A 12,428-nucleotide genomic window follows, 5' to 3' on the forward strand; every position below is an offset into this window, starting at 1 on the left:
TCAATGTATAGCCTGTAGATATAGAGTTACTTTACACATTCATTTCTTTGATGTAGTATCATATGTTCAAGATATATCATATACACAACTATTGTCTTTATAACGTGTCGGTGTGGCGTTAACGTACACATTCATTGTTTGATGCACTATGGTATCTTCAAGAAATATAACTAATGTATTATTTAGCCTATAGTTGTGCAATTAATGTACACATCAATAGTTGGACAAAGTGCTATATCTTCAACATATACTACTAATTTATACGTCCGTATCATCATCTCAAACAAGGCTATATAAACCAAGCCATAGCTAAGTAAGTCATGTACCCCACACATTCACAAAGAATACACACAAATCCTATATTGTAGGATTCTAACATCAAAGGGATAGAGAAGGCTCTAGTGTAGCAGACACAAAAGCCATGGCCATGGCGAAACTCATGTGCTTATGTTTCATCATCCTCACTATTGGGGTAGTCGTGTCGGCTGACGAATGCGACGGTGATCGACAAGACATGATCAGGGAGTGTGGTAAGTATCATAAATTCCCAGCAGAACCGAAGCTAGCTCCATCAGATGCGTGTTGCGCCGTGGTGCAGAAGGCAAACATCCCATGCCTTTGCGCCGGTGTCACCAAGGAGATAGAGAAGACATGGTGTATGGAGAAGGTTGGCTACGTTGCCAATTTCTGCAAGAAGCCATTCCCACATGGCTACAAGTGTGGAAGTAAGTGAAATATATTAAGTGAACTTTTTGTATTATTCTTTCTTCGGCCTCAAATGGTCTTGATTTTAGTTATGCATTTTATATGATTGTTGTGCTTTTCTAATTATATGTTGTGTCAAATTGAATTGTCTTGCAGGTTACACATTCCCTCCTCTAGCGTAATGACTAATTTATCAGCGGGAGAAGCATCGGCTTTTACATTCCATGTTGCTGGCCTCACAACAACTTTCCTTTGAGATATGTAATTTTTGAGGTTGTGCTAAATTAAGTTTAAGTTAAGCATTGTATGTGAACGTTTGTTAAACTAATAAAGTCTTCTCCTCAAATTGTCTAAATTATGTTTGCTCATATAGTATTTTTTTTGTTCTAGTTATGACTTGTGGTAGGTGAAGGATATTACAAGAAATTGGTATAGTTAAATAAACAACTTTTATGCGCAAAGTAAATGGGTTCATTTATGCCCGAGCTCAACCAATTTTTTGCCTTAGTAACTTGCATTCTTCACTGATGCAAAGATCCAAATACAAATTGATTTGCTAAATGTGATGAGATGGAGGGGGAGAGGAAGAGAAAGACAAGTGGCATATTCAGTTAGATGTATGATTTCACACCCACAAATCTGGGGTAATTCGTGTATACCGGTGTACTTGGATTTTGTCATGCATGTAATGTTTGTTTTGTCCATTATATAGATTATAGTGTTTTAATCATATGACACATCTTCTAAATGAATTGGTGAAATGTTTGTAATATTAACAGGGTTGGTCACCTTGTTGCAGTGTGACTTAACCCTATTTTGAGTTCGCAATGGTAAAAGTGGCTTGACTACCAACTAGGCGTATCCCTGAGAATCCGATATCGAAGTGGCTTGACTACTAATGTGAGCATGGATGTTAATTGAAGCTGGTAGGGACTCACTGACATAAGTGATCCACCCCAGAACTCAAAGAGATCAAATTCCTCAAGGTTGTGGAGGCATTGGTAGCAAATCCAGCTCTCGACCTGAGTAACGTCCTCGACTAGCCATTTAGTCTAGTTGTTTACGCGGATGTTGTTGAGCGCAAAGCAACGGCCCGGGCTAGAGTGATCATGGAGAATGTTGGAGTCGATTGGGGAGAGCCTGGAATTGTTGAGGCAGATTTCATCATCATCAAAGTTGAGAGGAGCAGATAAGTAGAGCGGACACCATCTCTGAGATATAGCTCGTGTGCGTGCGCCTTCCTTTGGCTGGCCTCGCGACCAATAGGCGCCAACACAGGGCAGCGGCAGGGAGTGGCTAACAAGAGGAGCTTAAGGGCACACGCCGATGCGGCTATTCAGGCCGGTCATCGCACGCTTCCACGGGTGAGTGGGTCTAAACTCTGGGTTTCACGGGGGCGCCCGGGGAAGGGCTTTTTGGGGAATGTTGCATGAGAAACAATATTTTTCTTACGAAACATCCAACATCTATTCTATAGCAATGCTAGCAATGAGAGGGAGAGGTGTCTACATATCCTTGTAGACCAAAAGCTTTAGCGATCTATAGATCGTGGTTGGCGTAGTTGTACTCACGTCGTGATCCAATCCGATCCAAGCACCGCACATGCGACACCTCCGAATTTAGCACATGTCAGGCTCAGTGGCGTATCCTCTTTCTTGATACAGCAAGAGAAGGAGAATAGGTAGATGAGACCTAAACCAACACAAGAGCGTGATGATGGTGGTGGCAGCTGAATTCTGACACGGCTTTCCCAACCGCGTACCAGAGACATGTGGGAGGAGTTGGGAGAGTCAATGCCCAGGGGTGAAAGGTTGTCTGACCCATGCACCTCCCCATCTATATATAGGCTAGAGGGCAGGGGAGGGCGTCCAAAACCCTCCTAGGTCCATCCACAAGGGAGAAAACCCTTTAAACATGAAGATAACATCTTATCTCTAGATTTAAACTACATGTGCCTTGGGGAATGGTGCAGCCAGCACATGTGGGCTCTAGTCCCACTGCTTGGTCCATGTGGGCCCTTCCACGTCATTGGGGCCCATAGTGGAACCCTCAAAACCTTGTAGAACATTCCCGATACTCTACCAAAAAATTCCTTAACTTTTCTGGAACCCTGAATATGACTTCCCATATATAAGTAATTACCTTCGACCATTCTGGAGATGCCCGTGATGTCCCGGATCCCATCCGATACTCCTAACGACTTTGGGAATTTCCACTATTAATATCTCAACATTACCCTAGCGCTACTGAACGTTAAGCGTGCGACCCTACGGGTTCAAGAACCATGTAGACATGACACAGACACCTCTCTGATCAATAACCAATAGCTGGGCCTGGATGCCCATATTGGTTCCTACATATTCAACGAAGATCTTCATCGGTTGAACCACGATGTCAAGGATTCAGTTAATCCCATATGCAATTTCCTTTGTCTAGCGATATGTTACTTGCGTGACATACGATCATTGGTATCTTATACCTAGTTAAATCTCATTATCGACAAGTCTTTTTACTCGTTCTGTAATACAAGATCCCGTGACTAAATCCTTCGTCACATTGCTTGCAAGCTTCCTGTTATGTTGTATTACCGAGAGGGTCCACAGGTACCTCTCTACGGAGTGAAAAATCCCTGTCTTGATCCATGCAAACCCAACAGACACACTCAGAGATACCTGTAGAGTATGTTTATGATCATCAAGTTATGAATTTACATTTGTCACACACAAGAAATTCCTCCGGTATCATGGAGTTTCATGATATCATGGTCCTAGGAACAAATACTTCAAACAAAGTGATATGATCAAATGTTATGCTTATGGTCGGGTCTTGTCCATCACATCATTCTCCTAATGATGTGATCTCGTTATCAAATGACAACTCCTCTCTATGGTTAGGAAACTTTAACCATCTTTGAGCAATGAGCTAGTCTAGTAGAGGCTCACAAGGGACAAGGCGTTGTCTATATATCCACACATGTATCTCAACTTCCGATCAATACAATTCTAGCATGGATAATAAATTATTATCATGAATAAGGAAATATGTTAGTAAACAATTTATCATTACCTCTAGGGAATATTCACAATAGTCTCCCACTTTCACTAGAGTCAATAATCTAGTTCACATATCCATGTGATCCATACGCAATGAGTTCTCGGGTTTGATCATGTTTTACTTGTGAGAGAGGTCTTAGTCCATGGGTCTTCAACATTCAGATCCATGTGTACTTTAAAAATCCATATGTCATACTCTAGATGCTACTACCGTGATCCACTTAGAGCTATTCTAAATGACTGCACCACTATACATATCTAGTTTTCTACTCACATTCATCGAGATTGGTGTCAAAACTTGCATCAATGCAACGCTTCACGATGAACAATTTATCACCTCCATTACTGAGAAATATTTCCTAAGTCCTCTTTATGTACCTATGGATAATTTTGACCGTTGTCCAGTGATCCACTCTGGATCACTGTTGTACCCCTTGCCAGACTCATGGCAATTCACACATCACATGCAGTGCACAACATGGCGTACAGTATCGAGCCTATGGTCGATCCATATGGGAGCACCTTCGTCCTTTATCTTTCTTCTGCTATGGTCGAGCTTTGAGTCTTACTCAGCTTCACGCCTTACAATACATACAAGAACTCCTTCTTTGACCAATATATTTTGATCTCCTTTAAAATCGTGCCAAGGTGTGTGCTTTGGGAAAGTCTTATCAAGCATCTTGATCTATCTCTACAGATCTTTATGCTCAATATGCAAGAAGCTTTACCCAGGTCTTCCTGTGAAAAACTCCTTTCAAACAACCCTTCATGCTTTCTAGAAATTCTACATTATTTTCAATCAACGATATGTTATCCACATATACTTATCAGAAATGCTATAGCGCTCCTACTCATTTTCTTGTAATTACAAGTTTCTTCATAAACTTTGTTTAAACCCAAAAGCTTAGATCACCTCATCAAAGTGTGTATTTGATACATCTCCATCGTATCTATAATTTTTGATATTTCCATGCTAATATTATACACCTTTCACATATTTTTGGCAACATTTTATATGATTTATTGGACTAACATATTGATCCAGTGCCTAGTGCCAGTTCCTGTTTGTTGCATGTTTTTTTGTTTCGCAAAATATCCATATCAAACAAAGTCCAAATGTGATAAATAATTACGGATAATTATGTTTGGATATATGTGATTATTGTGAGTTGGAATCAACGTCAATGAAGGCCCACGACCTCCACTAGACACCAAGGCGCGACCCACACCCCTGCCGCATGGTGGTGTTTAGTGGCTGCCCCTTAAGTCAGTTGGGGCTCTACTTTGGGCGCAAGAAAGATAATTTATGGGAACAAATCGTGTAATTTTTTAGCCCCATTGGAGTTACGGATCTTATTTATCGAAAAGGGGTACAAAGGATCCCCTACACTTGTGGGTTATTAATACCTTTTTCTAGCGCTGTTGCCGGGGAGCAATAGCGTGGGGTGAATATTCTCGTGTGTGCTTTCCTGCTTTATCACTAAGTAGTTTTTATCTTGTCCTTGTTTTATATCATTAGTAATGGGTAGGAAATGCAAAATACCAAGAAAATTAGTTGTACCTACCGAACCAATGGTTGAAGAACCACCCACAATCTCTCATAATACTGAAGCGTTTTTTACTTGGATCATCTTCTATCCCTATGTGCTCGTGCTGAAACCCCAACTAGTTTAGGTGAGGGAAAATCATTAGATGAGCATGCTTATTATGTGTCACACCTCTTATATCAAAAAGGGAAACTTTTATGGCATCATATTAATACTTTGCATTGATATGCTTGGAATTTATCTGAAATATATGATGTTACTTGTTATTCTGAAGACCCTAAGAAACACCTTCCCTACCAATGTGTTTAGTGATAATGGAATCTTATCTTCTTATGATAAAGGTGTTTATAGTTATTATGATGTTGAAGAAATTGAAGAATTTGTTGCTTTTACGGGTGATTATGAAATTGCTTCTTTGATTGAAAAGTATGATGCTACTCTTTACAAATCTGAAAATTTTGCCGTACTTAAATATTGCTACGAAAACTATGATTCTAATGCTTATGTTGAACTATATATTCAGGAATCCTATGTCGTCCAAGAAGTGACTAATATTTTGCAGGAGCCTATGAAGAAGAAATTGATGAAACTGTGAGCTCATTGGATGAAAATATGATGATGAGAGTGAAGAAGAAAAGGAGGAATAGAGGATTAGCTACGTGTGCCAACCTTGTGATGAGATTATCTCTTAAAGTCATCATTGTTTAATTTACCTTCATGCTTACCGAAAAATGAATGCTATGATAACTGTTATGACCCCGTTGATTCTTTTGAAATATCCCTTTTTGATGAAATTGATGCTTGCTATGCTTGTGGCCAAGATACCAATATGCATTATGATTGTGAAGATGAACTTGCTATAGTTCCTTTTGTTAAGAATGAAGTTGTTGCTATTGCACCCACACATGATAATCCTATTATCTTTTTGAATTCTCCCAACTACACTATTATGAAGAAGTTTGTTCTTATTAAGAATTATATTGATGGGTTGCGTTTTACCATTACACATGATGATTTTGATGGATATAATATGCATGTTCTTGCTTCTCCTACTTGCAATTATTATGAGAGAGGAACTACATCTCCACCTCTTTATGTTCCGAGATGATAAAATTGCAAGAAACTGCTTATGCCATGTATGGGCCTTTAATTGATGTGCATGAATTGTTATTTTATGACATGACGATGCATAGGAAGAGAGTTAGACTTTATCATTGCATGATATATGTTGCTTTGTTCTCACTACTAAATTACGAAACATTGTTAATTAAAATTAACTTTGATATACCTTGGGATCCTCGTGGATCCATTACTTGAGCACTTTAGGCCTAGCTAAATGGATTTAAAGAAAGCGATGCCAGGGAGACAACCCGGAAGTTTTAAAGAGTCATTTTTTTCTGTTGTGTGCTTTTATAAAGTTTAAAAACAAAAAAATATAGAGGGGAACCGAAAACTTTTCAAAAAAGAAAGTGAAAGTGAGAAAAGTGAACACCGTTGAAGTGGGGGACGTCCTTGAACTTTGTTCATGCCCATGGAAACTTTGTGAATCTCGATTACAGAAACTTTTCAACAAAAATAATTATCCCCTTGTACAATCCTGTGTATTATAAAAATAATGTGCCAAGATTTGCCTTCAAGATGATTAGATTGCTTGTTGGTATGTGCCATGCAAAATGAGAAACTTTGGCTGTAATGCTTGAATTTACATTTTTTACTTGAACGTCGATAGTTTCTGAAACTTTTACATTGTTTATTTCTTCCTAATGTTTTAGAGTTTTAAAGTTAAACAAGTATAGTTAATGTTCAGATTACTACAGTCTGTCCTGTTTTTGACAGATTTTGCTTTTGATGCATTATTTTGCTCATTTTGATGAAATTGTCGATTGTATCGATGGTATAATCCATGGAGATGTTATATTTCATTAGATATAATGAAAAAACAAAATATGAATGGGTTTGGAATAATAATTAAGTTATTAATTTGCATTATTAAAATAATGGATCTCACGAGTTTTCTGTTAAGTTTTGTGTGGATTAAGTGTTCGAAGATCAAGGAGGTCTCGATATGAGGATAAGAACGAGAGGAAAGAGTTCAATATTGGGGATGCCCAAGGAATCCCAAGTAAATATCCAAGGAGACTCAAGCGTCTAAGCTTGTGGATGCCCTCGAAGGCATCCCATATTTCTTCAACAAGTATCGGTATGATTTCATCTTTATTTGGTTCACGTGATATGCGCAAATCTTGGAGCATCATTTGTTTTTAGTTTTCACTTTTATTTTATGCACCATGCTGGTATGAGATAGTCCATGGTTGATTTATAGAATGCTCATTGCACTTCACTTATATCTTTTGAGTATGGCTTTATAGAATGTTTCATGTGCTCCATTATATCATTTGAAGTTTGGATTGCCTGTTTTCTACATATAGAAAAGCGTTATTTGTAGAATACTCTTTTGCTTCACTTATATTTATTAAAGAATGGTATTTTATAGAAAGAGTTAAAATCTCATGCTTCAGTTATACCTATTTAATTAGAGACTCAAAAGGAATTGGTCATTTATATGGTTAGTCATAAAATCCTACATAAAACTTGTAGAAGAGTGAGTATTATATGTTTGATTCTCTACAATAGTTTTATGACATTAAGATAGTAATATGTGGGTGAATTAGTTGATGATTGTGGAGTAGTAATAATACTTATATTAAGGTTTGTGATTCCCGAAGCATGCACGGATAGTCTCTGGTTATGAGATGAAGTTGGAGCATAATTTATCCTTGATTGAAATCCTTTTTGCTGTTATAATCGGAGTCGCACGATGGTTCAATCCTGCCAACCTTCTCCCTCGGGGCATACTGGTAGTGCTTTGCTTTGAGAGAGCTAATAAAATCTTAAAATCAGTATGTGAGTTCTTTATAACTAATGTGAATCCATGGATTATACGCACTCTTACAGTAATTTGCTAGCCTCTACGGTACCATGCATTGCCCTTTATTACCTCGAGAGTAGATGCAAACTTCGCAGGTGCATTCAAACCCATGATATGATACGCTCTATCACGCATAAGCCTTATTTTTACTTCCTCAAAACAGCCACCATACCTACCTATTATGGCATTCCGAGATATATAGCCATTCCGAGATATATTTCCATGCAACTTCCATCGCTTCATTTTGATGACTTGGGAATTCATTGTCATATGGCTTTGCATGATCGTAAGATAGCTAGCATGATATTTCCATGGATTGTCCTTTTTTTATGTACGCACTATGCTAGATCATTGCACATCCTCGTACAACGCGATAAGAATTCATATACTACAATAATATGTTCTAGGTATCGAGTTGTAATATGGAGTTGTAAGTAAATAGAAGTGTGATGATCATCATTATTCATTATTAGAGCATTGTCCTAGTGAGGAAATGATGATGTAGACTATGATTCCCCCACAAGTCGGGATGAGACTCCGGAAAAATAAGAGAAAGAAAAAAGGAAAAAAATGAGAGAAAAGAGAGAAGGGGCATGCTAATGCACATTTGTGCTTCAAAGTAGCACCATGTTTTTCATATCGAGAGTACCCTATGTTGTTACTTTCATATAGTAGTGGGAATTTTTCATTATAGAGTTTGATGCACACCCACTTAGTTTTCACATTCTGTTGCATGGAAATACCTACTCCTCTCATTGATATCTATTGATGGGTGATACGTCTCCAACGTATCTATAATTTTTTATGGTTCCATGCTATTATTTTGTCAACTTTGGATGTTTTGTATGTATGAATATGCTATTTTATATCCTTTTTGGGACTAACCTATTAACTCAGTGCCAAGTGCCAGTTTCTATTTTTTTCCGTGTTTTTGACCTTTTTCACAGGAGAATATTAAACGTAATCCGAACGGAATAAAACCCGCGGAATGATTTTTTCCATAACAGAAGATATGCAGGAGACTTGAGAACCAAGGCAAAGGACCTCGGGGGAGGTCACACGCCCCCTAGCCCCGGCCTGGGGGGCGGGCCTAGCAGGCTTGTGGGCCCCCCGTGGCTCCTCTGCCCTACCTCTTCCGCCTATAAATTCTACAAAAATCCAAAACTGCTAGAGAGAGCCACAAAAATAGTTTTCCGCCGCCGCAAGCTTTTGTCTCCGCAAGATCCCATCCGGGGGACCATTCTGGTGCCCTGCCAGAGGGGGGATTCAGGCACGGAGGGCTTCTTCATCAACACCATTGCCACTCCGATGATGCGTGAGTAGTTCACCACAGACCTTCGGGTCCATAACTAGTAGCTAGATGGCTTCTTCTCTCTCTTGGATCTTCAATACAAAGTTCTCCATGATCTTCATGGAGATCTATCCGATGTAACTTTCTTTTGCGGTGTGTTTGTCGAGATCCCATGAATTGTGGATTTATGATCAGATTATCTATGAATATTATTTGAGTCTCCTCTGATCTCTTATATGCATGATTTCGTATCGTTGTAACTGTGTTCGAGTTGTGGGTTTCGTTTGGCCAACTTGATCTACAATTCTTGCAATGGGAGAAGTGCTTGGTTTTGGGTTCATACCGTGCGGTGTCCTCACCTAGTGATAGAAGGGGTAGCGAGGCACGCATCGTGTTGTTTCCATCAAGGGTAAAAAGATGGGGTTTATGTCATGTTGCATGAATTTATCCCTCTACATCATGTCATCTTGCTTAAGGCGTTACCCCGTTTGTTATGAACTTAATACACTAGATGCATGTTGGATAGCGGTTGATGTGTGGAGTAATAGTAGTAGATGCAGACAGTATCGGTCTACTTGTCTCGGACGTGATGCCTATATGTATGATCATTGCCTTAGATATCATCATGACTTTGCGCGATTCTATCAATTGCTCGACAGTAATTCGTTCACCCACCGTAATACTTGCTATCATGAGAGAAGCCTCTAGTGAACACTATGGCCCCCGGGTCTACTTCACATCATATTTTCACATCTACACTTTTACATTGTTGCACTTACCTCCTTCAGTTCTCACAAAGCGGCTCCCACGTATGGGGGGGGGGGGCGAACCGGAGGAGACATAGGTCACGAAAGCGCTCCCACGGAGGCATCCCGCCCTCGTCCTGCTCGAGGGCGTAGTACCAAGTCTGGGCGGCGCCACGGAGGTGGTAGGAGGCGATCCACGTGCGATCGGACGCCATGGCCCGCTGCCCCCTGAAAAACTGGTCGCACTGATTGAGCCAGTTCAGGGGGTCGACGGTGCCGTCGTAGCTGGCGAACTCCAACTTGGTGAAGCTGGGTGGCCGCGTAGGTGCCCTCGTGACGACCCAGTGCGGCGGAAGGAGAGTGCTGCGGCACCACCGAGCTCCCGGCGTACGGATCAGTGTACCCGCCGACCCCCCCGAAGGTGGGGGCGGGTGGGTGCAACACCGTCAGCTGTAGTGGCATTGTCGTGTAGGTCGGCGTGTCAATCCACGTCGGTAGCGGGGACGGTGACGGCGGCCACCAGACCTGTGTGATCGGTAGGCCCTGGGGCGCGACAGTAGCCGGGGGCAGTGCCGCGAAGGGCGCCGCCGGCGGAGGCGATGGTGGCGGGGTTGCGTACGGAGCCTGGAGGAAAGTCTGGAGGTTCGAGACCGCCAGGTTGAGGTCGCGGATCGCCGAGGACATCTCCGCCGGGGAAAGGACGAGGGCGGGTTCGGCCGCCAGGGCCGCGGGACCGGAGGCGGCTGGACCAGGTGGTCGGCGGCGGCGAGTGGTGCGGCGGCGGCGGCTGCTGCCAGGTGGCAGGGAAGGCAGTGGTGGCGGCGGCGGTGTTGGTGGGAAGGTCCGACAAACTCATCGAACCCAAGCTACCTGATACCAAATTGGTAGAGGCTAGGGTTCTACCAGGTCTCGGACGTAGGTTATAGGGGTGGAAGTGCGGGCTGCGAGGTTGGGTACGCCAGCGCCAGCGGTTGGGCGCCCTCATGGCGTGAGAGAGAGAGAGAGGCGGCTAGGGTTTGGGGCTCTCGTCTCCTGAGGGAGACGACAACGGAATATACTGTTTATTGTCTGCTTAATATCGAAGGGGTACATGTGTTTATATAGGAGGACAACCTCCACTAAACCCTAGATAACTTGGACTCTAACTTGGACTCTAATATAACTTGGACTCTAATATAACTTGGACTCTAAGATAGGTAAGACAACTTGGGCTAAGCCCGTAATTAACCCTACCCATTGGGCCTCCTCCGTTGGTACGTTGTACCGGTCATAACAGTTGGTATGTTGTTTATGAAGTGCCACCACATGTTAGACCACCTATCCCTGATGAACAGGATTATGAACCTCACATTAACCGAGACACATATGATGGAGAATTCTTCCAAGAAACACGTCTTTCCAAGAAACGTTTCAAGAACCGCCATGCTTCACCCAAGAACATGGAAGTAGAAAGCGACAATGAATCCAACTCCACCCCTGTGCCGGAACCAGAAGACCTGGAACTCGTAGAGGTTACTGATGCGGATGACCTGTCAATGCTTCAATGATTAAAGGAAGGCCTTTCACAACTTCACGCCGTTGAACCCGACGAGCAAGTCATTCATGAAGACATGCGTGATAGTGATGATGATGATGCATTTATTGATGATGATTATTAGTTTGTAAGATTCACAAGTTAAATTATATATATTTTAATCTTTATTATTCATGTACATATTATTATTCATGTCAGTTATTCAATTTTTTTATGTTGTACTAATTTATTTTAATCTTTATCATGGCAGGTCACCAGGTGTGGAAAGATGGTGGGCGCTGGTCCAGATCGCTCGACCGGTTCTTCCCAGGCTCCCCGCACGAGGGGTGGTACTTCCCTTCCACCCCTATCTCTCCGTAGAGCCTTGGCAGACAGTCTGTCGACACCACCCGTGGGTTCTTCTTCGTCGGCGGCATTGCCCACTGGGAGAGGTGCTGGTCGGGTAGGGCAGAAGGGGAAGGGTACAAGGAGAGGTGGTGGCCGCGAAAGATCCAGGAGGACTGTTGAGCCGTCCTCGCCACCACCACCAGCTCATTCACCCGAGCATAGGACTCCTATGGTCGACCCATTTGTGGAGGAGGCTACGGGGACTCCGTTCCAGGAGCCTGGTCTTGACGGGCATT

At 42.0% G+C, this 12,428-nt stretch overlaps 1 protein-coding gene across 1 annotated transcript; it reads left to right on the forward strand.

The window, feature by feature from the left end:
- Positions 1 to 302: 302 nt before the first annotated feature.
- On the forward strand, positions 303 to 1,060 carry LOC123406000. The gene is made up of 2 exons (XM_045099507.1): positions 303 to 725; positions 862 to 1,060. The coding sequence occupies exons 1-2, from the start codon at positions 422 to 424 to the stop codon at positions 885 to 887; spliced, it is 330 nt and encodes a 109-aa protein (XP_044955442.1). The 5' UTR covers positions 303 to 421; the 3' UTR covers positions 888 to 1,060.
- Positions 1,061 to 12,428: the final 11,368 nt, after the last annotated feature.

The sequence above is a fragment of the Hordeum vulgare genome, chromosome 1H (assembly GCF_904849725.1).
Source record: "Hordeum vulgare subsp. vulgare chromosome 1H, MorexV3_pseudomolecules_assembly, whole genome shotgun sequence".
NCBI classification, from domain to species: Eukaryota; Viridiplantae; Streptophyta; class Magnoliopsida; order Poales; family Poaceae; genus Hordeum; species Hordeum vulgare.